Source organism: Chiloscyllium plagiosum, unplaced genomic scaffold (genome assembly GCF_037043375.1).
Source record: "Chiloscyllium plagiosum isolate Xiang-an unplaced genomic scaffold, Cpla_swu_hap1 HiC_scaffold_1, whole genome shotgun sequence".
NCBI classification, from domain to species: domain Eukaryota; kingdom Metazoa; phylum Chordata; class Chondrichthyes; order Orectolobiformes; family Hemiscylliidae; genus Chiloscyllium; species Chiloscyllium plagiosum.
Window position 1 is genome coordinate 94,040,596 of NW_028270139.1, and position 27,605 is coordinate 94,068,200.

At 43.0% G+C, this 27,605-nt stretch overlaps 1 protein-coding gene across 1 annotated transcript in view; it reads left to right on the forward strand.

Moving 5' to 3' along the window:
- The first annotated feature begins 335 nt into the window (after positions 1 to 335).
- The window catches only part of LOC122549302 (interleukin-6 receptor subunit beta-like), a 144,698-nt gene continuing 117,428 nt past the window's right edge, over positions 336 to 27,605 (forward strand). Inside the window, exon 1 of the mRNA XM_087989035.1 lies at positions 336 to 420. Coding sequence (XP_087845161.1) covers positions 363 to 420 — 58 coding nt within the window. The 5' untranslated portion in view covers positions 336 to 362. The remainder of the gene's footprint in view (positions 421 to 27,605) is intronic.

Consider the following 27,605-nt stretch of genomic DNA (forward strand, 5'->3'; position numbering starts at 1 on the left):
TTGAGGATTATCAGATAAACCGTGATCATGATGATGGTAAAGCAGACTCAATACTTCTGCTCTTACGTCTTCTGATCTTATTAGTTGTAATTTTATTGAATTATTTTATCCCTTCCATTTCATGATTTATAGTTATTTCTCAGGCTTTATTTTTTAAAGATTCATTCAGGGAATATAGGTATTTGTTTGCTGGGCCTGCATTTATTGTCTGACCATAATTACTATTGTGAACGTGATGGTGAGCTTCCTTTGTTAACCACTGCAATCCATTTGTTATAGATACACCAACAATGCCACAGGGAGAAAGTTCCAGAATTTGGCACAGTGACTGTAAAGGAATGACAATCTAGTTCCAAGTCAAGATGCTCAATAGCTTGACCATGTTGGAAGTGGGGTGTTCCCATGTAACTTCGAAGTCAGGTAGGCGCTGGTTTACCATCACCTCCTGGTGTCTATCATATTCAATAGTGTAGTACTTTTGGTATTGTCCTGTAGCCTAAATGTGCTCAAAATTCTGCAGTGGGACTCAAAACCCCCACAACATTCCGACTCAAAAATCTGAAACTTAAATACTTTGCTGTTATTTCCTGTTAGATATTTTAAAGAGAGAGGAAGTGAAATTTACTTTACTTGCTTTTCTTCAGATGTTCGTAATACAGTTCTAAAATTTCTCTTTTTAAAAAAATGCTTAGCACAGGTTCCTGTTGGATATTTTAATTTTCCGGAAGCTAAAATTGCTTGCTTACAGATTTTCTTCAAAATGGCTAAAGTCATGTGCATAGTCCTTGTTTCTAAAGTACAACAAAGTATCTTTCGTAAACCAGACACTTGACCTTCGCTGTCAAACTACAGGAGTAAGAATAATGAAATCATTACTATGTACACAACTGCAAATCTTGTTTATTAACTATACTATATTTTGGCGTGAGCTTTTTTTAAAAGAGATTTTGCAATGTGTTTATTCCTTTAAGATATTGAAAAATGCGGTTTTTTGAATTCAAAACGCAACTTTCAACACCTGACAGGTTACTCTACAGTTTGTACGTGAGAATTGCAAGAAGGTTTGAGGCAAAACTCAAAAAGCATATTAAACGCCAGTCTTACCAGCATTTGAATATTGCAAGACACCCATTGCAGGTAGTCATAAATATATCTTTCCATCGTCAGATGTTTCCTTGAAAAGTTCACACTGTGCTATCAGTAACACAATTGAGGTACAAATGTCAAGTAGGTTATTTTGTGTTCGTTGATGGGTTCGACTGACCGCTTTATTTTTAACTGACTCAAGCTACAGTTCTGAAAATAGCCAAACATTTAAAAGAAATTCACCTTGCAAATCACACAGTTATCAGAAAGGAATTATGTTCTCTGGAAGTGGGACCAGCAGAACTGTTAACTTAAATGAGTGTGATTGATACAGCCCTTGAATGAGTCACCAAAATCCAGAATTAATCTTTTACTTCAGATGGGTGTGGACCGATCAGTTCAACTCATTGTATATGCAAAATGGGCTGAGAGAAGCAATCACCAACCATTTAATCCGGTCACTGCTTCTAAAATACAGTCTGCAATTAGCACGTAAACAATGGACTTGGAATGAGGGTTTCCGACTTGTTAGTGAGGACTGCAGATGCTGGAGATCAGAGTTGAAAATGTGTTGCTGGAAAAGCGCAGCAGGTCTGGCAGCATCCAAGGAGCAGGAGAATCGACGTTTCGGGCATGAGCCCAAGGGCAAACGTTGATTCTCCTGCTCCTTGGATGCTGCCTAACCTGCTGCGCTTTTCCAGCAACACATTTTCAGCAGTAAACTAATTTTTTCTGCTTAAAAAAAACATTACTTTTCCAGAGTGAGACAGTGGCTCAATGGGTAAACACTCCTGCCTCATAGTGCCAGACACCTGGGTTCAATTCCAGCTTAAGCAACTGTCTGAATTTACACATTCTCCCTGTGTATGTGTGGGTTTCCTCCAAGTGCTGTGGTCACTAAAGATGTGCAGGTTAGGTGGGTTGGCTATCAAGAATGCAGGGTTACAGAGATAGGGTAGGGGCAAGGATGCCTTTTGAAGGGTCAGTGTAGTTATGATGGGTTGAATGGCCTGCTTCCACACTGTAGGGATTCTATGACACCGCTGTCCACAAATGCAGTCATCATGACAGCTCACTAAAAACAACTGAGTAGGTAACAGCAAGAAGATGGCACATGGTATTCTTTCTCTTTAGCCATTATTGCAAGCATGTATCAGACAAATGCAGCAGGCAGTATCTTCAACATAAAGCAAACAGCTGCTGACTTCAGCGCTAAGGACATATATCATCTGCAACCGACAGCAGGCATTTTACCCAGACAAGACTCCATAAAGATTACTGCAATTCTGCAAAAAAACCTCAACATGTCATCAATTGGCACCTTTAATATCAATAGCAGTTTTTGAAGAACCACTCCGCTGAGTGTCAGTAGATTGTGTGGGATCATTGCCAAAAACAAAATGTATAGGTATGACAACCTAATTTCCACAATTTATTCCATTACAAATAATTACAGCTAAGATAAAATTTATAAAAAGTATCTCAGATTTTTGCTCACTATGGCCAATTGAAATACAATCAGATTTCTAACTTTTTTTTAGCAGTCAGCAATCTGATATATAACTGTTGAAGACTATCTCTATCGTCTGTACCCAGAGAGATCTGTGGAGAGATTAGATTAGATTCCCTACAGTGTGGAAACAGGCTCTTCGGCTCAACCAGTCCAGACAAACCCTCCGAGCAGTAACCCACCCAGACCCATTTCCCTCTGACTAATACACCTTACCCTATGGGCAATTTAGCATAGCCAATTCACTTGGCCTGCACATCGTTGGACTATGGGAGGAAACCCACACAGACATTGGGAGAATGTGCAAATTCCACACAGACATTCGCCCAAGGCTGGAATCGAACCTGGTATCCTGGTGCTGTGATGTGCATGTAGGGGAATCAATAGATAGCCACATCTTTATCAGAAAAAATAACCTTGGCTGTTCACTCTATCCATGCCCCTCATGATTTTATAAACCTCTGAAAGGTAACCCCTCAGCCTCCAATGCTCCAAGATAAAAAGCCACAGTCTATTCAGCCTCCAACCCTGGCAACATCCTTGAAATCTTTTCTGAACCCTTTCAAATTTCACAACGTCTTTCCTTTAGCAGGGAGATCAGAATTGAATGCAGTATTCGAAAAGTTTTATTTTCTATGGTAGAGTTCTTCTTCTGATACTGGTATTTTTTACGAAAAGTATTGGATTCCCTACAGTTGGGCCCAACAAGTCCACCTCTGAAAAGTAACCCACCCAGACCCATTTCTCTCAAACTAATGAACCTAACACTGCAGGCAATTTGGCACGGCCAATTCACCTGACCTGTACGTTTTTGGACTGTGGGAGGAAACCGAAGCACCCCGGAAAAAACCCACGCAGAATGTACAAACTCCACACAGACAATCGCCCAAGGCTGGAATCAAACCCAGGTCCCTGGAGCTGTGAGGAGAAAGTGAGGACTGCAGATGCTGGAGATCAGAGCTGAAAATGTGTTGCTGGAAAAGCGCAGCAGGTCAGGCAGCATCCAGGGAACAGGAGAATCGACGTTTCGGGCATAAGCCCTTCTTCAGGAATGAGGAAAGTTTGTCCAGCAGGCTAAGATAAAAGGTAGGGAGGAGGGACTTGGGGGAGGGGCGTCGGAAATATGATAGGTGGAAAGAGGTCAAGGTGAGGGTGATAGGTCAGAGTGGGGTGGGGGCGGAGAGGTCAGGAAGAAGATTGCAGGTTAGGAAGGCTGTGCTGAATTCGATGGATTTGACTGAGACAAGGTGGGGGGAGGGGAAATGAGGAAACTGGTGAAATCCGAGTTCATCCCTTGTGGCTGGACGGTTCCTAGGCGGAAGATGAGGCGCTCTTCCTCCAACCGTCGTGTTGTCGTGGTCTGGCGATGGAGGAGTCCAAAGACCTGCATATCCTTGGTGGAGTGGGAGGGGGAGTTGAAGTGTTGAGCCACAGGGTGGTTGGGTTTGTTGGTCCGGGTATCCCAGAGGTGTTCTCTGAAACGCTCCGCAAGTAGCCGGCCTGTCTCCCCAATATAGAGGAGGCCACATCGGGTGCAGAGGATGCAATAGATGATGTGTGTGGAGGTGCAGGTGAATCTGTGGCGGATATGGAAGTTTCCTTTGGGGCCTTGGAGGGAGGTGAGGGGGGAGGTGTGGGCGCAAGTCTTGCACCTCCTGCGGTTGCAGGGGAAGGTTCCGGGAGTGGAGGTTGGGTTGGTGGGGGGTGTGGATCTGACGAGGGAGTCACGGAGGGAGTGGTCTTTACGGAATGCTGATAGGGGAGGGGAGGGAAATATATCCTTGGTGGTGGGGTCCGTTTGGAGGTGGCGGAAATGACGGCGGATGATGCGTTGTACATGGAGATTGGTGGGCTGGTAGGTGAGGACCAGTGGGGTTCTGTCGTGGTGGCGGTTGGAGGGGCGGGGCTCAAGGGCGGAGGAGCGGGAAGTGGAAGAGATGCGGTGGAGGGCATCGTCGACCACGTCGGTGGGAAAATTGCGGTCCTTGAAGAAGGAGGCCATCTGGGTCTCACAACCCCGCACCGCCCGCTTTTACCTCCTGCCCAAAACCCACAAACCTGACTGCCCCGGCCGACCCATTGTCTCCGCCTGCTCCTGCCCCACCAAACTCATCTCCGCATACCTTTACACCGTCCTGTCCCCCTTAGTCCAAGAACTCCCCACCTACGTTCGGGACACCACCCATGCCCTCCACCTGCTCCAGGATTTTCGCTTCCCCGGTCCCCAACGCCTTATTTTCACCATGGACATCCAGTCCCTGTACACCTCCATCCCCCATCACGAAGGACTCAAAGCCCTCCGCTTCTTCCTTTCCCGCCGTACCGACAAGTACCCTTCCACTGACACCCTCCTTCGACTGACTGAACTGGTCCTCACCCTGAACAACTTCTCTTTCCAATCCTCCCACTTCCTCCAAACGAAAGGAGTAGCCATGGGCACCCGCATGGGCCCCAGCTATGCCTGCCTCTTCGTAGGATATGTGGAACAGTCCATCTTCCGCAACTACACTGGCCCCCCCCCCCCCCCACCTTTTCCTCCGCTACATCGATGACTGTATCGGTGCCGCCTCGTGCTCCCACGAGGAGGTTGAACAGTTCATCCACTTCACCAACACCTTCCACCCCGACCTCAAATTCACCTGGACAGTCTCAGATTCCTCCCTCCTCTTCCTCGACCTTTCTATTTCTATCTCAGACGACTGAATCAACACGGACATCTACTGCAAACCGACCAACTCCCACAGCTACCTGGACTACACCTCCTCCCACCCTGCCCCCTGTAAAAACGGTATCCCATTCTCCCAATTCCTTCGACTCCGCCGCATCTGCTCCCAGGAGGACCAGTTCCAAAAACGTACAACCCAGATGGCCTCCTTCTTCAAAGACCACAATTTCCCCCCCGACGTGGTCGACGATGCCCTCCACCGCATCTCTTCCACTTTCCGCTCCTCCGCCCTTGAGCCCCGCCCCTCCAACCGCCACCAGGACAGAACCCCACTGGTCCTCACCTACCACCCCACCAATCTCCATGTACAGCGCATCATCCGCCCTCATTTCCGCCACCTCCAAACGGACCCCACCACCAAGGATATATTTCCCTCCCCTCCCCTATCAGCATTCCGTAAAGACCACTCCCTCCTTGACTCCCTCGTCAGATCCACACCCCCCACCAACCCAACCTCCACTCCCGGCACCTTCCCCTGCAACCGCAGGAGTTGCAAGACTTGCGCCCACACCTCCCCCCTCACCTCCCTCCAAGGCCCCAAAGGAAACTTCCATATCCGCCACAGATTCACCTGCACCTCCACACACATCATCTATTGCATCCTCTGCACCCGATGTGGCCTCCTCTATATTGGGGAGACAGGCCGGCTACTTGTGGAGCGTTTCAGAGAACACCTCTGGGACACCCGGACCAACAAACCCAACCACCCTGTGGCTCAACACTTCAACTCCCCCTCCCACTCCACCAAGGATATGCAGGTCTTTGGACTCCTCCATCGCCAGACCACAACAACACGACGGTTGGAGGAAGAGCGCCTCATCTTCCGCCTAGGAACCCTCCAACCACAAGGGATGAACTCGGATTTCACCAGTTTCCTCATTTCCTCTCCCCCCACCTTGTCTCAGTCAAATCCATCGAATTCAGCACCGCCTTCCTAACCTGCAATCTTCTTCCTGACCTCTCCGCCCCCACCCCACTCTGACCTATCACCCTCACCTTGACCTCTTTCCACCTATCACATTTCCGACGCACCTCCCCAAATTCCCTCCTCCCTACCTTTTATCTTAGCCTGCTGGACAAACTTTCCTCATTCCTGAAGAAGGGCTTATGCCCGAAACGTCGATTCTCCTGTTCCCTGGATGCTACCTGACCTGCTGCGCTTTTCCAGCAACACATTTTCAGCCCTGGAGCTGTGAGGCAGCAGTGCTAACCACTGAGCCACCGTGCTGTCCCAACCACAATGATTCCATTGGTTTCGGTTCCGAGACTGGATGGGTTGACTAGATTCTGCTCAGGTTACGGAAGGGTAAATGCAGTCATGAAAACAGTTTCATAGCCAATTCCTTGGTTAGAGAATTGAAGGTTTTTGGGAATGTGTGGGTTTTATTGGAAATCTATACCTCACCTCAGCACAATACATTTAACACATTGCTATGAAAACAAAAGTGATATTGTCAGCATTTAAGAAGCTGAAAGCAGTTCAAAAAAATGAACCAGTTTTGACCACCCCTGACTTTACAAAATCTTTTAAAATGGTAATTGATGCTCGTGACTTGGCTTAGGTGCAGTGTTTTCCAAGATTATGAATTGGGAATAAGGAACTGTGGTATTTTTCTTTTAAAAAGCCAAAATCAAAAGAAGTACTCTACCATAGAAAATGGAAAATTGAGATTATTATTAGCTTCAACATTTTGTTGTGTTGCATTTTTATATGTTATGTTTTTCTAGTAATCAAATGCATTTAAAGGTGGTGTTTCATTTCTTTAAGTGTAGAGGTATGTGAGATACCATTTTTCACTTTTCAAAGCTATGAATTGAAACTGAATTTGAAAATTAGGAAAGTTGTCTGCTATTTGAAAATCAAGTGTTGCATATCGTTGAGGTGTGCAATACATTGTTTCCTTTTGAAAGCAAAATGAAGGAAAAAAATGTTGAGTACCTTTCGAGTTTAGGGAAATTCTGCCTGGCAGCAGCTGTCCAATTTGCTGAACTGCAAAGCATTAAAAAGGTACAAGTGCCAAATGCAGCAGAGTGGAAAACATCCAGAGACTCCCGAGATTATATTCTCTTTCTTTCTTTCCCTCTCTTTCCATATGGGAGAAAGGACAGAAAACCCTAGAAAGCTTAAAAGAAAAAAAGTTATACACAAAAAGAAACTAGATTCACCTGCTCAATTGTCAAAGGATGATCATTGCCAGACAAACAACAAAATCTCTTCATTACAAAAATCAAAAAGAGAGAAAAATGACTTTCCTTGTGACCTAAACTTTTCGCCATTCAGAATGTTGTTTACCCTGTCTACATTGTTTTACGTACGCACTATATTTTAAACCGTTGTCTTTTGGCTGTCTTAATTAAATGATTGAGTGTACGTGTTTGGGGATTACAATGGGGTATAGTTTAAGTTATACAAATTAAAAATCATTTCTTTTCACTGTTTTTGTTTAAGATAGGTATGTTACAGTAAATAGAGGTATTTTTACAACTAAAGAAACAGATTGTGGTTGGTCCTTTGTAGGAGTCAGGAGGGATTCGATAGTGTGGTGCTGGAAAAGCACTGCAGCTCAGGCAGCATCCGAGAGGCAGGAGAGTCGATGTTTCAGGCAAAAGCCCTTAATCAGGAAAGGTAGCAATCAGTCAGGCAGAATTGATTTTGGCGGTTTCATTGGGACTTCACTACATTTTGTGACGGTTTGTGGAACAATAGGGCATGATTATCAGTGCAAAGTTCCCAGGTGATTTGTGACACTATCCTCTGTCCTTTTAATCTTTTTCTACTATGTATGTATGTATGCATGTGTATATGTATATGTATGTATGTGTGTGTGTAAGAGACACTCTTCAATGATTGTTTGAGTTGAGAGTTGAAGCTTTCCTTTTCATTGTCAGGTCGTAAAAACAATAACATGATTTCCTTCCCTTTTGAAACTTACAAACTCACAATACTTAAACTCTTAAACCCTCACTAAATTATCAGCATTATTTTAAAAACATCAGTGCCACTAACAGAGAGGCAGAAACGGGGGAGTTGTTCGATCAGTTCTCAACATACAAACAAATGAATAAGGAGTTTGATTGGCTCACTCTACCCTTCTTCACCATTAGTAAACATCATGGCTGACCTGGTTTTAACCTCAGCTCTGTGTACCTGCTGAAACTTTTTTTTATTCATTCATGGGATGACACCATCGCTGGCTGGGCCAGCATTTATTGCCCAACCCTAATTGCCCAGAGGGCAGTTAGGAGTCAACCACATTGCTGTAATTCTGGAGCCAGACCCAGTAAGGATGGCAGTTTCCTTCCCTAAACGATATTAGTGAACCAGATGGGTTTTCCCCAACAATGAACAATGGATCATTGCACTCTTAATTCAAGATGTTAATTGAATTCAAATTCCACCATCTGCTGTGACAGAATTTGAACCTGGGTCCCCATGATGTTACTTAGGTCTCTAGATTAACAATCCAGTTCTAAGACCATTAAGCCATCACCGTCCTGATATAATAATCTTTCACCCCCTTGGCTATCGAGAATCTATTTACCGCTGCCTAAAAAATATTTAAAGATTCTGCATCCACTCTTTAAGGAAGGGAATTCCAAAGGCTCACAACTGTCTGAGAGGGAAAAACATTTTCATTACAAGCAACCACATATTTTTAAACGATGACTCCTAGTTCTGGATTCTTCCTCAAGAGGAAGCATCTTTCGACAATCACCTGGTCAAGTCCCCTCAGTATCTTACTGCAAAGGATTAGCCTGTTAGCCTTTCCGCAGAAGGCAATCAGCTCATTCTCAACTGGCCATAACACATCTTTGTCTGCTAAGCCAAAGAAAATTAGGATTTATATAAAATAACCATTCCTTAACTTGTTCTCAGATATGATGTCTCAAGGACTTTTATATATTTAAAGCCTGTGTTTGGCATCAAAGTGAAATATAAGCATGTTTATTCGTTTGTAGCATTTAGCTGTTCTTGCCCGCTGCCTTGGTAATCAGTGATGGACGAAACCATCCTGCAGCTGTCATAACCATCACAATTCTGGATTTAATTTAAACTATCAATGTACCCTTGGGTTGAATAGCTTCTGCAAATCTAAACCACAAATTTTGATTACAAGTACAACTAATTTAGTCAAGAAATATTACAACCTGTAAACGGAGCTAACTATTTTGAGTTATGAGGCTTCAATTCCATGAAAAGATGAATCAATCCCTCAATGATTTGATAATGGGGTCTGACATCCCTTTTTTGTCCATTTAAGCTAATGGATAGAAGTTCTGCCATGAAAAATGCATTTAGAGCAATTCTATTCATGCTATTTTTTTTCCTGTATTTGTTGCATACTGTTAGTCCAATAACCACAAACAAGAACAGAATAATTTGTGACAGAGAATATGTCAAAATGTGAATTACATCCTTTAGCAAAATTCAGTCTGTGCTTAAAGTTAATGGGCCAGGTGCTGGCAGGTGGGACTAGATTGGATTGGGATATCTGGTCAGCATGTTTGAGTTGGACCGAAGGGTCTGTTTCCATGCTGTATATCTCTATGACTCTATGACTCTACTGAATTGCAAAAAAAATTTTTGAAATTGCATTATTTGATTTCTTAGGAATGCCCAGTATGTTTTATATCCTAATCATTCCAGTACTTATGATCTTATATTAATTGTTGTGCACCTCTAACTTTCACTGATGATTCATTATCATCTCCATCTTTAAATTGATAAGAATGGTATAATGCTTTTAAATATTGAATCATTGTTAGGTCTTTGGCAATTATGACTATCAACATTCAAATCATGGTATCTTTGCTGTGTGTGATGATTCTCTCTTGGACTTTTTTGCCATTAACCTGGGGGGTTTCTGTGCTCTCTCCCAATTCTGTTTACCCAGATTAATGACTTCTGTGATTTATTAACCACCCTTTCGATAATAACTGCTTTAGATTCACGTCTTTCAGATCATATGGTCTTGTTCAATGCAAGTGCAATATCTAAATCACAAGGTATTTAAAAATGATGTGACGGGAATTAGTGAAAAAACTGGGTAAATTGGAATTAGGCCAATGTGGCACACAATTTCAAAGAGATGATTAAACTGATCAAAAACAACTGCAGGCAAATAAATCCTCCCTCCACTTTATGTAAAATAATGGAATAAATTATGAACAATAAATTTGAGAATTGATCTAGTTAACAGCAGTCTGCCTGCTTGCTTGATTTTCTCCAGTTGCTAAAGCCAAGTGAATCAACAAACAAGACAGATATACCAAAAGAATTTCAAAATATTACATAAGAATAACTATTATTGAAATATGTAAATTGTGAGGTAAACTCTAACGAGTGAGGGTGACTGCAGCAAGGAAAAAAACAAGTGATCACTCGAAATATTCTGTCAAAGCACAAGGAAGTCCTGACTGTTTTGCCTCAGGGACAACGCCCCAGCTATTTCCAATTTCATTAAATAAACTGAACCAGGGACTGAAGGCAAAGTGATCAAGTCTACAAATGAGTAGGAGACCAAATATCAACACTATGTGTTAAGGACCTTTCATCAAAACTGGGTCTTCAGCAAGTAGGGGGAGGGGGTGTTGAGGAACAGAAAAAGTCCTTGTTTATTGTGAATGCCACCACTAAGAGATGCATGCACAAGAGGACAGTGTTACAGTGTGACAAAAACTACCCACTGGCTGAATGGCACAGAAGTTGCCTACCACAAAGGTGGCACTGCCAGGATTAAAATAGACATTGCAAGGGACCAATTACAGCTGTCGCCCACATCATCCCCATGGTCTGACTTGTTTCAAGGAGCAAAGAGAGTGCATAAGAGGAAGCATCCAAGGCAGCAAGGGAGCTTCTTTTAAAAACTACTCAGTAGCAGTAATAGCAAATATAGTCATCAACCTACTTCCCAACATCTGGGGCCTAGTACCAAAACCGGGAGAGCTGTCTCACAGGCTAATTAAGCAACAGCCTGATATAGTCATATTCACGGATCGTACTTTACACACAACGTCCCAGGCATCACCTCTGTAGCAGGTAGGAATTGAACCTGAGTCTTCTGGTCAAAAGGACAGTCATTACCACAACACCACAAGAACCCCTCAATCCTAGTAATATGATTTGTAGGGGGCAATGTCAGGCATAGCAACAGGTATACCTAAACATTAGGTGTCAACATATGATTACTTGCATGCCAAATAACTTAAGCAGCAAGTGACAGAGCTAAACAAGTACACAATCAACGGATCAGATCTAAGCCCAGCAGTCCTGCTATATCCAGTTATGAATGGTGGAAGAGAATTAAACAATTCACTGAAGGAGGACATCTATAAATTATCCAGGGTCACTCAGCTCCTGACCTCGTTACAACCTTGGTTCAAACATGGAAAAAAAGAGCTGAGTTCCAGAAGTGAGATGGGAGCCACAGCCCTTGATGTCAAGGCTGCCTTTCACCAAATGCAGAACTACAGTCAATGGGAGTAAGGGTGTAAGCATACTGCTGGCTCGAGCCATACTTGGCATATGGTTGTGGTATTTGGATAGGCATCTCTGCTCCAGAAAATCTCTGCAATCCATAACAAAATGTCCCAAGACCTGGATGATATTCAGGTTTAGACTGATAAGTGGCAAGTAACATTTGTACCAGCAAGTGTCAGGCAATGACATCTTCCATAAGAGAGAATCTAACCATTGTCCTTTGATATTCACTTGTATTACCAAAACTGAGTCCCCCACTATTGACATCCTGGTCCATGTGGTACATGAGCAGCATGAACAATTGATAGTGCAGTAGTTAGGATCTTTAGTGTGAAGATGGACTCATTGACCTTGACCACCCCTGTGAGGTATTTAGTCTTTTTTTTGGCGCTGATGCCAGGTCCTTACATCCAGACTCTGAGAATTAATCTTCATGGCTACCTGTTCCAACTCTCTTCTGATGTATGCTGAATATGAAATTAATATTTTTGATATTAAAAGCATTGTGCACACTAAAATAAAAATGTGGTGATCAATCAGTCTATGTGGTTTATCAAAGCCAAACCACTAGGTGAGTCAGGCAGTCTTATTTGCATACTGAATGAAAATGCTGAGGATACTGGAAATCTGAAATGAAAACAGAAAATGCAGAAGCACTTAGCAGTTCAGAAAGCGGTTGTGGAGAGAGTAGAAGAATTAACCCATGAGATTAATGACTTCTCACCTCTTTTAAGAATGACATTGTTGATGCGATAAGTATAAAGGTGAATGAATGAACTAAACAAATATAGATTATACACTTGCAAGATGGATACATTGAAATTCTGAAATTTGTGTCAATTATGGTTCAGTTAACAACATTCTTAGCCTACTCCAGGACTTGATCTCAAAAGCCAAGACTGACATTCCAGCGTTGCAGATAAGGCTTGAAACTGAGATTCAGTCAGACAATATGGTGTCTCTTTGGTATCCACAATCAGTTGTTTCTCCACGGATGCTGCTTGACCTTCAGAATGTTTCCTTCAAGATCCAATGGTATTATTTCAATGAAGAACGGAGGAGTTTTTGGTAGTGTCTTGACCATTTCCTGTCTCTCAATTCCATCTTGAAAAAGTATTATCTGGTCTTTATCACATTAGTATTTGCGGGAAATTGTATGTCCAGTGGCTGCCGTGTTTCCTATATTATAATGACATTTCAAAGGTACATAAAAAGGTTGTGAAGTGATTTGAGTTTTCCATTGAAAAGCATGACACAAATGCAAGTCTTTCTTCTTCTAAAAGAAAGACAAAGCTGGAAATATTCAGAAAATCAGGTAACATCTAGGGAGGGAGGAAAAACAGAAGTTTCTGGAAAAACTCAGCAAGTCTGGCAGCATCTTTGGAGAAAAATCAGAGTTAATGTTTCTGGTCAAGCGACCCTTCCTCAGAAATCAGAGGTTCTGAGGAAGGGAGACTTGACACAAAATGTTAACTCTTGAGTTCTCTCTGCAGATGCTGCCAGACCTGCTGAGCTTTTCCAGAAACCTCTGTTTTTGTTTCTGATTTCCAACAGTTCTTTTGGTTTTTATCTAGGGAGCGAGATTGTTTATCAGCCAAGAGGCAGCAATATTGGGATAGATGCCCACAGCACTTTTCGAATTAAGTGACTGTAGAGCACACTGACATTCACTTTAGCTGTTGCATCTCCTGGACTTAAGATTTCAATACAAATGAACAGAAGTGCCAGGAGTGTTTTGATTCCCTTTCACTACAAGAACTTTCAATGTGTTGGCAAGAGGATGGAGCATCTTAACAATAACTGTTGAAACTTCACATTACAAATGCACAAAATCACAGCAGTATTACAAGCAGAAGGCAGCTTTTTGAAGTTAATGGTAGAATGGGGCATATGCCAGGCCTGAAGCTGCAGTTTGTGATGGAGTACTATTCTGCTGCTGATGATGACCAACAAAAGCTCTCCAAATCAACATCATAACTTAATGCCATTTTCTTGCCTTTTCTCTATACCTGACATATTGTTTCAATATTAGTCCAAAGCTCTCTCAAATGCTTCAATTGAATCTACCTCCATGACATTTCCAGGCAGTACATTCCAGAACCAAATGATTCACTTGACAAAGTTATTTTTCACCGCGCACTTGCTACTTTTGCAGATCACTTTAAATCTGGTCCTACTCATTCTCCATCTATTTACAAGTGGGAACAGTTTCTCCCTATCTACACTACTCAGACCCAGATGAATTTGAAAACTTCTAACAAACCTCCTCTTGTATTTCTTTTTTCCACGGAGAACAGCTCCAACCTTTTCAATCTATCCTCAATTGTATTTTCTCGTCCTGGGAGCCATTGTGGGAGGCACGGTGGCACAGTGGTTAGCACTGCTGCCTCACAGCGCCAGAGACCCGGGTTCAATTCCCGCCTCAGGCGACTGACTGTGTGGAGTTTGCACGTTCTCCCCGTGTCTGCGTGGGTTTCCTCCGGGTGCTCCGGTTTCCTCCCACAGTCCAAAGATGTGCAGGTTAGATGAATTGCCCATAGTGTTAGGTAAGGGGTAAATGTAGGGGTATGGGTGGGTTGCGCTTCGGCGGGTCGGTGTGGACTTGTTGGGCCGAAGGGCATGTTTCCACACTGTAATGTAATGTAATGTAATCTAATCTAATGTAATTGTGTAAATGTCTTCTGCACTCTCTCCAACATGTTCACATCCTTCCTGTAGTCTGGTGCCCAAAGTAATACTCCAGCTGAAGTCTAACAAGTGTCTTCTATAATTTCAAGTGCATCGCCTTTCTATTGTGTTCCGTGTCCCCATCACCTACAGCACATGGACTACAGTGGTTCAAGAAGACCTTCTCAAGGACAACTAGAGACAGGCAATAAAATCAAGATTAGAGTGGTGCTGGAAAAGCACAACAGGTCAGGAAACATCCGAGGAGCAGGAAAATGGATGTTTCCTGACCTATTGTGCCCGAAACGTCAATTTTCCTGCTCCTCGGATTCTGCCTGACCTGTTGTGTTTTTCCAGCACCACCCTAATCTTGACTCTAATCGCCAGCATTTGCAGTACCCACTTCTGCACAGGCAATAAAATGGTGACCCAGCCAGCAACACCCATGTCCCACAAGTAAACACAAAAACCGAAAACTAAGATCAGGGTGATGCATGCTTTATTAATTGCTCTCTCTACCTATCCTGCCACCATAAATCATCTATACATATATAAGCCCAGGTCCTTTTGCATCTGCATCCTCTTTTTTAGTATTGATCACATCATGTTCTTCTTGTCAAAATTAATCACCTCACACTTCTATTGCATTGACTAACAAGGAATATTTAGGAACCCTCTACATTTCAATTAAACTATACATAATTATGCCTATACATTTTCCATCATTGCTGTATACCTCCACAGGAAAAGGAGAGTCGTTTGGGAGGTTCCCTACGATGTCCAGCACAACATTTTTTCAAATGTTAACGTTAATTATTTAATGCTACCAGATGTGAAAATGTCTACTACATATTTAACTGCATGCAAATACTGCTGTTCATTTCATTCATAAGATTCTGAATATGCTTTCTTGCGGTCTTGTCATTTCCTTCCCAGAAACATTTAGCAAAACGCATAAAAAAATGGTTTCTGCAGTTCACTGCTGTAATTTTCTTGCAAACTGTGTTGTATTTCATACAGTTTCCACTTAATCTAGTAAAATGAATTTTTAACCCAGTTTTATATTTGGGTTTTACAAGCACTTATAACCATCAAAAACGTTTTTTTAACATCTTACATAGGAAATAGAACATAGAACAGTACAGCACATTACAGGCCCTTCAGCCCTCAATATTGTGCCAGCCTTTTTAAATAATTCCAAGGATCTTCATTGAGCTGTAAGGAAACAATGGATGCTAGCTTAAACAGGGAGGAAAGGGGAGGGGTGACACAAGTATATTAAATAAGAGAGGAAGATGAAGGAGCAAACTTATCTAAGGAGGGAAATTATAATAGGGGACAAGATTCCATGGACAGGGAGGGTTGAGGCCATTTAGGGATTTACACACAAAGAGAGAATTTTGAATTTGAGGTGAAAGTAAACTGGGAACCAATGTCAAGTGTGATGGGATTGTGTGGGAGAGGATAGAGCCATCATCCTCAGCTATGTCTGCAGGTGGTATTTAGGAAGGAAAGGAATAGAAACGGAAGACCATTGCCCCTTTATAATTAAGCCAATGTAAAAAAAAGGTTCTGAACATTATGTTTGTACAGCCTAATAAGGTTTCTACAGTAGCAGCTTAATTTCTAAATTCTGTAGCTCGCACAAGCAAAATGAGACCAAAATTGCCTTCTCTAACAGTATTAGCTACCAGGCGATAGTGACTCCCTTGCTCCTAAGATGCTGCCTGACCTCCTGTGCTTTTTCCAGCGCCACACTTTATCGACTATGACAGTAATGGCCACGTGGTCTCATCATCGAAGAGGCTGAGTGCTCTTTAGATTGGGCCTGCCAATATGGGAATACTCCCGAAAGCAGATGAATAAATCAGTGTGAGGCTATTGTTCAGGAATGTGTGTCAAGTGACATGAATGAGATAGACAAAGAGACGTAGGATGACGGTGTTAATGTGATAAAAAAATGTTTCTGGTTCTGATAGACACCTAAGGGAGTGGAATTAGAGATCCTGAACAAGAGATCAAGTGTTAATTATGGAAGAGAATTTCTAAGAAAAGGAAGAATGCACTGATGCTTAATGTGAACTTACACCAAATATGGAGTGCATTACTTTGCCAGTCCTGAGCAGGCTATTGAACTACCAAGTAGGATTTGGAGGTTTGTTGAAACACTGAGCCTTTTTTTGGATGCAGCTCTGCACTACTCTTCAATTCTCTGTACATAAGTGGAATTGTTCTTAATGCTGTCCAAGCATCTTGTAAACATGCAGTGAAATAATTTTAGTGAGAAATGAGATACAATCGCTGTACTTACCCTGTCTGTTGTAGATCATTCAGAACATTATTTTTAAATTCTACACCAATGCTTTGTGCATCATTAATTGTCTTCATGGGCATTAAACCAAGGTTGGTTAGTTCAGTTGGCTGGATGGTTGGTTTTGTTGGTGCCGAGTGAAGGCAAGGGTGTGTATCCAGTTCCTGCTATAGGCTCAGGTCACCAGGAAGATCCCACTTTCTCAACCTTTGCCCTCACCTGAGTTGCAGTGACCTGAAGGTTAAACTCACCACCACTTGTCTCTGATGACAGAGTGGGATCATGGTCACTTTACCCTTTTTTAAACTCAAGATTTGCCCCATGCATATGTAAATGAGCTTCCCAGGAAGCTGCATATAACTCACACCAGTGAGTGCAACAACTTTCTCAGGTGGGTAACAGCAGCATAAATCACACCAAAGAAATTCCAGACCCGACTTCAAACTGACTGGAAATGCAGCAATTGGCAATTCACCATAGCAATGCTCATTAAATTCTAATTTTACAATGCACGGCTAAGGATAAGGTTACCAAATCAGAGGCCCTGAAGCATGCTAATTATCTCAGTAAGCACTCATTGCTAAGCCAACAGCATCTCTGCCCTTGGTCACAATCATTCAATGAATAACAGTCATAAAGCTGAAGATATTCCATGGAGTGCTTGGGCCACGACTTCCTGAGTGTTCAGACTTCACTACAAGAGCATCTGAAAGCAAGACAAGAAGAAAGCTGGCATTGACATTGACAACTGCAACCCAGCCACTGATGGCCATGATGGACTGGAGGAATATTGGAAGAGACAAGCAAAAACCCAATGCTCAGCACCTTCTCAGCCAACTGTAGTAAATGCAGCAATGCCAGAGTAAGATTCCTGTGTCATGTCAGGCAATGCTCAACAGAGTTGACCACTGTGTAGCACAAGCTAACACTTACGAGATGGAAGGCTGCTAAACTGCAAGGCTTCAGCAGAGGAAACAGACAAAGCTCACAACCAAATAGAGTCATAGAGTCATAGAGATGTACAGCATAGAAACAGACCCTTCAGTCCAACCTGTCCATGCCGACCAGATATCCAAACCCAATCTAGTCCCACCTGCCAGCACCGGGCCCATATTCCTCCAAACCTTTCCTATTCATATACCCATCCAAATGCCTCTTAAATGTTGCAATTGTATCAGCCTCCACCACATCTTCTGGCAGCTCATTCCATACATGTACCACCCTCTGCATGAAAAAGTTGCCCTGTAGGTCTCTTTTATATCTTTCCCCTCTCACCCTAAACCTCTACTCTCTAGTTCTGGACTCCCCGACCCCAGGGAAAAGACTCTGTCTATTTATCCTATCCATGCCCCTTATAATTTTGTAAACCTCTATAAGGTCACCCCTCAGCCTCCGATGCTCCAGGGAAAACAGCCCCAGCCTGCTGAGCCTCTCCCTGTAGCTCAAATCCTCCAACCCTGGCAACATTCTTGTAAATCTTTTCTGAACTCTTTCAAGTTTCACAACATCTTTCTGATAGGAAGGAGACCAGAATTGCACGCAATATTCCAACAGTGGCCTAACCAATGTCCTGTACAGCTGCAACATGACCTCCTGTATTCAATACTCTGACCAATAAAGGAAAGCATACCGAAAGCCTTCTTCACTATCCTATCTACCTGCGACTCCACTTTCAAGGAGCTATGAACCTGCACTCCAAAGTCTCTTTGTTCTGCAACACACCCTAGGACCTTACCATTTAGAGTATAAGTCCTGCTAAGATTTGCTTTCCCAAAATGCAGCACCTCGCATTTATCTGAATTAAACTCCATCTGCCACTTCTCAGCCCATTGGCCCATCTGGTCCAGATCCTGTTGTAATCTGAGGTAACCCTCTTCGCTGTCCACTGCACCTCCAATTTTGATGTCATCTGCAAACCTACTAACTGTACCTCTCATGCTCACATCCAAATCATTTATGTAAATGACAAAAAGTAGAGGACCCAACACCGATCCTTGTGGCACTCCACTGGTCACAGGACTCCAGTCTGAAAAACAACCATCCACCACCACCCTCTGTCAGCCTTTCAGCCAGTTCTGTATCCAAATGACTAGAAAAAAAAAATCAAAGTAAACTGAAGTTCATGAAAATCTTGAATGATGTGATGTATAAGTGGATGGGAATTTTTAAGTGAACTTTATTCAACAATTTTCAATTGAAAATTCTGTTCATTTTGTTCTAAAGCTATTTATCAGAAATGTTAATCACTTACTTCCTGGGTACTTTGAATTGTTTCCAGTTAGCATAAAAATATTCTGCCTGTACAGTACATTACAGTTATAAACCATAAACCTGAATTATTAATATGCTCTTTGAAGGGGAGTTTACAGTAAAAGTAAAATTACAGTAAATTGAGTTTTTGGTGAGCTGCTACCTTAGGATTTCCTCCTGAAAATTTCCTCTTGTAAATCGGAAACAAAACAGAAATTGCTGAAAAAGCTCAGCAGGTATGGCAGCACGTGTACAGCCAAAGCAGAATGAACACTTTGGGTCAAGTGACCCTAACTCAGAACTGACAGTAGCCAGGAAAATGTCAGTTTATATGAAGGAGACAAGGTCAGGAGATGGGGTAAGGAATAAGCGATAGAACATAGAACATAGAACATAGAAGAATACAGCGCAGTACAGGCCATTCGGCCCTCGATGTTGCGCCGATCCAAGCCCACCTAACCTACACTAGCCCACTATCCTCCATATGCCTATCCAATGCCCGCTTAAATGCCCATAATGAGGGAGAGTCCACCACTGCTACTGGCAGGGCATTCCATGAACTCACGACTCGCTGAGTAAAGAACCTACCCCTATATTCTGTCCTATACCGACCCCCCCTTAATTTAAAGCTCTGCCCCCTTGGTAGGGATAGGTAGGGATAAAGCCCAAACAGAAACAAGAACAGTTGGACAGACAAAAGAATCGATAACAATCGGGCTAGGAGGGTGAATAGCTATTAATGGGGACTGTTAGTAGCTAATAATGCATTGTGTGTAATAGAGGACCATGTGATAACAAGGCCTGGTGTATAGGGTTTGGGGTAAGGAAAAGAGAGAGCTCAAGCCCTCAAGTTGTTGAACTCAATATTGAGTCCAGAAGGCTGCAGGGTCCCCAAGTGGAAAATGAGGCGCTGTTCTTCCAGCTTGCACTGAGCTTTACTGCAACACTGCAGCAAACCTGAGACAGAGATGTTGACCAGGGAACAGGTTTGTGTGTTAAAATGGCAGGCGACTGGAAGTTTGGAGTCTTTTTTGTGGACACAACCTAGTTGTTCTGTGAAGCAGTCACCCAGTCAGTGGTTCGTTTCCCAAATGAAGAAGGGAGCACATTGTGAGCAGCGAATGCAGTTGACTGAATTCTGTGACATGCAGGTAAAGTGCTACTTCACCTGGAAAGTGTGTTGCGTACTCAGATACTGAGGAGGGAGGAGGTGAACAGACAGGTGTTACAGCTTCTGCAGTTACTGTGGAAGATGCCATGAGGCTCTGGGAGGGTGTTGAGATTGAAGGAAGAGTGGACCAGGGTGTCCCGGATTGGTATGGTCCTTGCAGAAGGCTGACAAGGGAGGGGAGGGAATATGTGTCTGGTGGTGCCATCTTGCTATGGAAATGGTGGCTGATGATCTGGATGTGGATGCTGGTGGGATGGTAGATAAAGATAAGGGGGACCTTATCGCTGCTGTGGGAGGGTAGAGGGAGGATGAGGGCTGAAATGCAGGAGATGGGTCGGATCTGACAGAGGGCCCTTTCGACAATGCAAGCTGGGGTATCGTCAGTTGAGGAAGAAAGTGGATATTTCGGAGGCATCCTTGTTGAAGTTGGCATCATCAGAACTTTGTCTAGCTGTTCTTCTCTCTCTTTGAGCTCTATTCAGACCTATTGCTTACTCCTTACCCCTAGCCCCCACCCTAACTCCTGCATATTAGGCAAGAGCTTTCAAAAGTTGATTGCAGGTAGATGTTCGCAGGTAAAGGGACAGATGGAAAATGGGAAGCTTTCAATGGGAGAGTCCAGAGACAGTATGTTCTTGTTAGGGTGAAGGGCAAGGCTGGTAGGTGTAAGGAATGCTGGACGACTAGAGAAATTGAGATTATGGTCAAGAAAAAAGACATTTATGTCAGGTATAGACAGCAGGGATCAAGTCAATCCTTAGAAAAGTGTAAAGGCAGTAGAAGTGCACTTAAGAGGGACATCAGGAGGGCAAAAAGGGGAAATGATCTAGCTTTGGCAAATAGGGTTAAGAGATTCCAAAGTGATTTTATCAATATATTAAGGACAAAAGGATAAATAGGGATAGAATAGGGCTCCTTAAAGATCAGCATGGCCACCTATCTTTGGAAACGCAGAAGGTAGGGGGAGATATTACATGAGTATTTTGCATCAGTGTTTACTGTGAAGGAGGATATGGAAGACAGAGAACATGGGGAAATAAACAGTGACATCTTGAAAAATGTCCATTTACAAAGGAGGTGCTAGTTGTCTTAAAATGCATAAAGGTGGACAAATCTCAGGATCAGTTCAGATGTACCCTAGAGCTTTGGGGGAAGCTAGGGAAGGGATTTCTGGGCTCCTTGCTTGGATATTTGTATCATTGATAGCCACAGCTAAGCTGCTGGAAGATTGGAGGTTGGCTACTATTTAAGGAAGGTGACAAGGAAAAGCCAGGGAACTACAGACCAGTGAGCCTGACATCAGTGGTTGGTATGTTTTTGGAGGGAATCCTGAGGGACAGGATTTACACGTATTTGGACAGGCAAGGACAGATTAGGGATAGTCAGTATGGCTTTGTGTATGGGAAGTTGTGTCTAACTAACTTGATTGAGTTTTTTGAAGAAGTAATGAAGAGGATTCATGAGGGAAGAGCAGTGGATGTGATCTATATGGACTTCAGTAAGGACATTCAACAAACTTCCTCATGGTAGACTGGTTAGCATGGTTAGCAAGATCACATGGAATGCAGAGAGAACTAGCCATTTGGATGCAGATCTGGCTTGAAGATAGTAGACAGAGACTGGTGTTGGAAGATTGCTTTCCAGACTGGAGGTCTGCGACCACCGGTGTACTATATGGATCAATGCTGGGTCCACTGTTTTTCAGGACATTTATGTAAGTGATTTGGATGTGAACATAGGTGGTATAGTCAGTAAGTCTGCAGATGAAACTAAAATTGGAGATGTAGTGGACAGCGGAGAAGGTTGTCTCAGAGTACAACAGGATCTTGATCAGATGGGCCAATGGGCTGAGCATTGGCAGATGTAGTTTAATTTAGGTGAGTTGCTGCATTTTGGAAAAGCAAATCAGGGTAGAACTTATATAGCTAATGGTAATGTCCTGGGGAATGAACAAATAGATCTTGGAGTGCAGGTTCATAGTTCTTTGAAAGTGGAGTCCCAGGTAGACAGGATAGTGAAGAAGACTTTGGGTTTGCTTGCCTTTATTGGTCAGTGCATGGAATGTAGAAGTTGGGAAGTCATGTGAGGCTTTGGTTAGGCAATGTTTGGAGTACTACATTTAATTCTGGTCTCCCTGCTAGAAAAGGGATGTTGTGAAACTTGAAACTGTTCAGAAAAGATTTACAAGGATGTTTCTAGAGTTGGAGGGTTTGAGTGATGGGGGTGGCTGAATAAGCTGGGGCTATTTTGACTGGAGCATCAGAGGTTGAGGGGTACATAGAACAGTACAGTACAGTACAGGCCCTTCGGACTTCAATGTTGTGCCAAATCCATATCCTACTCTAAGATCAAACTAACCTACATACCTTTCATTTTACTATTATCCATGTGCCTATCCAGGAGTTGCTTAAATGTCCCTCATGTATCTGACTCTACTACCACTGCTGGCAGTGCATTCCACACACCCACCACTCTCTGTATAACGAATCTACCTCTGACATCTCCCCTAAACCTTCCTCCAGTAACCTTAAAATGATGCCCCCTCGTGATAGCCACTTCCTCCCTGGGAAAAAGTCTCTGGCTATCCACTCTATCTATGTCTCTCATCATCTTGTACACCTTGATCATGTTACCTCCCATCCTTTTTTGTTCCAATGAGAAAAGCCCCACCTCCCTCAACCTTTCCTCATAAGACATCCCCTGCAGTCCCAACAGCAACTCCTCTGGTAAATCTCCTCTGCACCCTCTCTAAAGCTTCCAGATCCTTTCTATAATGAGGCGGCCAGAACTGAACACAATATTCCAAGTGCGATCTAACCAGGTCTTTATAGAGCTGCAGCATAACCTTGTGGCTCTTAACCTCAATCCCTCTGCTAATTAAAGCCAATGCACCGTATGCCTTCTTAACAAGCCTATCAACTTGGGCTTGTTTTGGCAAGTTTTGAGGGATCTATGGACATGGACCCCAAGATCCCGCTATTCCTCCACACTGCCAAGAATCCTGCCTTTAACCCTTTATTCTGCATTCAAATTCGACCTGCCAAAGTGAATCACTTCACACGTTTCCAGATTGAACTCCGTCTACCATTTATCAGCCCAGCCCTGCATCCTATCAATGCCCCATTGCAACCTACAACAGTCCTCCACACTATCCACAACTCCAATAACCTTCATGTCATCGGTAAACTTACTAACCCATACTTCCATTGCCTCATCCAAGTCATTTTTAAAAATAACAAAAAGCAGAGGTCCCAGACCAATCCCTGCGGAACACCACTGGTCACCGAGCTCCAAGGCTGAATACATTCCATCTACTACCACCCTCTGTCTTCTATGGGCCAGCCAATTCTATATCCAGACAGCCACATTTCCCTGTATCCCATGCCTCAGAAAGTATCATGGGGAACCTTATCAAACGCCTTGCTAAAATCCATATACACCACACCCACAGCTCTATCTTCATCAATGTGTATTGTCACATCCTCAAAGATTTCAATTAGTCTTTTGAGGCATGACCTGCCCCTCACAAAGCCATGCTGACTATCTCTAATCAAGGGAGGAGAAAGTGAGGTCTGCAAATGCTGGAGATCAGAGCTGAAAATGTGTTGCTAGAGAAGCGCAGCAGGTCAGGCAGCATCCAGGTAGCAGGTGAATCAAAGTTTCAGGCATAAGCTCTTCTTCAGGAAGCTCCGCTTTTACAAATAATCATAAATCCTGTCTCTTAGAATCCTCTCCAATAATTTGCCCACCACTGACATAAGACTGACTGGTCTGTAATTCCAAGGGTTATTCCTATATCCTTTTTGAACATGGGAATAACATTTGCCAGCCTCTAATCATCTGGCACTACTCCGGTGGACAGTGAGGATGCAAAGATCATTGCCAAAGGCGCAACAATCCCTTCCATCGCTTTCTGTAGTAACCTTGGGTATACCCAGGTGACTTATTTATCCACGTTTTTCAAAATTTCCAGCACATCTTCCTTCTTAACATCAACCTGTTCGAGCATATCAGCTTGTTTCATGCTGTCCTCACAAATGACAAGGTCCCTCTCGCTAGTGAATACTGAAGCAAAGTATTCATTAAAGACCTCCCCTACCACCTCTGACTCCAGTCACAAGTTGCCTCCAGTATCCCTAATCAGCCCTATATCACTCTGGCCATCCTCCTGTTCTTCACATAAATGTAGAACACCTTGGGATTTTCCTTAATCCTACCCGCTAAAGCTTTTCCATACCCCCTTCTAGCTCTCCTAAGCCATTCTTCAATTCCTTCCTGGCTACCTTGTAACCCTCTTCAACCCTGTCTGATCCTTGATTCCTCAACCTAAAGTAAGCTTTCTTCTTCTTCTTGACTAGATGTTCCACATCTCTTATCATCCAAGGTTCCTTTATCCTCTCATCCCTTCCTTGCCTGAGTGGGACAAACCTACCCAGCACTCGCAGCAAGTGCCCCCTAAACAACATCCACATTTCTGTTGTGCATTTCCTTGACAATATCTCTTCCCAATTTATATTCCACAGTTCCTGCCAAATAGTGTTGCAATTCCACCTCCCCCAATTAAATACTTTCCCATACTGTCTGCTCCTATCTCTCTCCATGAGTATAATAAAGATCAGAGAGTTGTGATCACTATCACCAAAATGCTCTCCAACCGAGAGATCTGACACCTGACCTGGTTCGTTGCCAAGCACCAAATCCAATATGGCCTCCCCTGTAGTTGGCCTATCTACATATTGAGTTAGGAATCCTTTCTGGGCACACCTGATAAAATCTGCTCCATCCAAACTATTTGCACAAAGGAGGTTCCAATCAATAATAGGGAAATTGAAGTCACCCATAACAACAACCCTGTTATTTCTGCACCTTTCCAAAATCTGCCTCCCCATCTGCTCCTCTGTGTCTCTGTTGCTATTAGAGGGACTATAGAAAACTCCCAATAAAGTGACTGCTCCTTTCCTGTTTCTGACTTCCACCCATACCGACCCTGTCAATAAACCCTTTCTGCAGTCCCTGATATTATCCCTGATTAGCAATGCCACTCCTCCACCTCTTTTACCTCCCTCTCTATTCCTTGTGAAACATCTAAACTCCAGATCATCCAACAACCATTCCTGCCCCTGTCTTATGCAAGTCTCCATAATGGCTACAACATCGCAGCTCCAAGTACTGATCTACGCTCGAAGTTCATCACTCTTATTTCTGATACTTCTTAAAATCAGCACACTTCAACCAATCACACTGACTGCAACTTTGCCCTATCAACTATTTGTCCTTCCTCACAGAATTTATGCATGCTGTATCTGCCTGTTCACCAGCTACCGCATCCTCTGATGCATAGCTCCAGTTCCCATCTCCCTACAATCTAGTTTAAACCCTCTCGAAGAGCTCTAGCAAACCTCCTGCCCAGAATATATACCACTCCAGTTCAGGTGCAACCCATCCTCCTTGTAAAGGTCCCATATTCCCCAGAAGGTATCGCAATGATTCACATGTCTGAAGCCCTCCCTCCTACATAGCTCTGCAACCACATGTTCAGCTGCACTCGCTCTCTGTTCCTAGCCTCACTAGCTCATAGCATCGGAAGCAATCCTGAGATTACTACTCTGCTTGTCCTGCCTTTTAGCTTCCAACCTGACTCACTATATTCACTTTTCAGATCCTCATCCCTTTTCCTAGCTATGTCATTAGTGCCGATGTGTACCACGATTTCTGGCTTTCACCTTCCCACTTAAGAATTCCGTAGATTCGATCAGAGATATCCCTGACCCTGGCATCCAGGAGGCAACATACCATCCGGCAGTCTCGGTCATGACCACAGAATCTTCATTATAGAAGTTTATAAAATCATGAGGGGCAGGGATGGATTGAATACACAAGGTATTATCCCTAGGGTGGTGGGGTCCAAAACTAGACGGCATAGATTTAAGGTGAAAGGGGAAAGTTTTAAAAGGGACCTAAGGGTTACCATTTTCATGCAGAGGAAGTGATAAAGGCTGGTACAATTACAACATTTAAAAGGCATCTGGATAGTTTTATGAATAGGAAGAGTTCAGAAGGATATGGGCCAAATGCTGTCAAATGGAACTAGATTTATGTAGGATCTCTGATTGGCTTGAACAAATTGGACCAAAGAGTCTATTTCTGTGCTGTGCAGCTCTATGACTCAATGACTCTGCATAAACCAACATTTTCCTTGCTACTATCATTTCTGAGGAAGGGTCACTGGATCCGAAAAGTTAACTCTGATTTGATACCATTTTCTTTGGTTGTGGTAGGAGCAATCTGAGTGAGGCTCTCCGAAGATAGTAAAACTCCTTTATCATGTGATTTGATACTTTACTCTGAATTTAGGTTCCAAACAGACTGGCCAAAGAGAAGGCAATTTCAATAGCTGTCTTTGGGAGTAGACCTCAAAATGATACATATTATTATACATTAATACTAAATTCTCTAAACCTGGTAACCTTAGATTTGCCAAACTCCAATCTTGTAGTTACATATGGTAAGGACGAATCTATCTTTTTAAGATATTCACATCTATATGCTCATTAAGTCCTTGTCTGGTGTAGTGTATTCTCATATAGCTTGCTTTATCTCTGTCCACACTGTACTGTTTATCCTCAGGGAGTTGGTTAGCTCAGCTGGCCGTAATGAAGAGTGATGCCAAAAGTATGTGTTCAACTCCTGCATCGGCTGAGTTTACTATATAGGGCTTTCGTTCTCAATCTCTCCTTTCATCTGAGGCATGGTGACTCTCAGGTTAAACCACCAATGGTTGTCTCTCTCTCTCTCTCTCTCTCTAACAAGACAGCAGGGCCATATGGTCTGGTAAGACTATGCTGACTTTGCCTTTTCTTTATATTCAGTGATGTGCAGCTCTGTGATTTCATTGCAACAATACTGCAGGGTCCTGAAGCCCTGACAATAGCACCCCTCCCAATCCATTTTTTCTTCATCATAAACATCGATTAAAAGTTTGTTCTGATTCCAGCTAATGTTATAACTGGACAGTCAGATCCAGATTTCAGGAAGCCTGAAAATGATACCTTCAACTTTAATAAACTTAAGTGAGAAGAAGTTCTACCCATTCATGTCTTGATGATAATTAAGTAAATAGGCTTCATGGGAGCAGCAATGTATAGATTTAATCGTGCATAATAGCTATTTTGAGCTATATGGGCAAGAAATCATTACAGAGAAGAGGCTGCTTATTGCACAAAAGCAGAAATCATAAAATAAGCTGTTTAAATAAACAACATAATTTTGATGATGTCACAACTCATAGTAAAACCATGTTATAGCCTACAAATCTCAGTTCTTTAGGGTTTTACTTAACCTGACTCCTGATAATTGTGTTGTCATGATGTTATCACTGGAAAGATCCCAGTCAGATCCCAGACT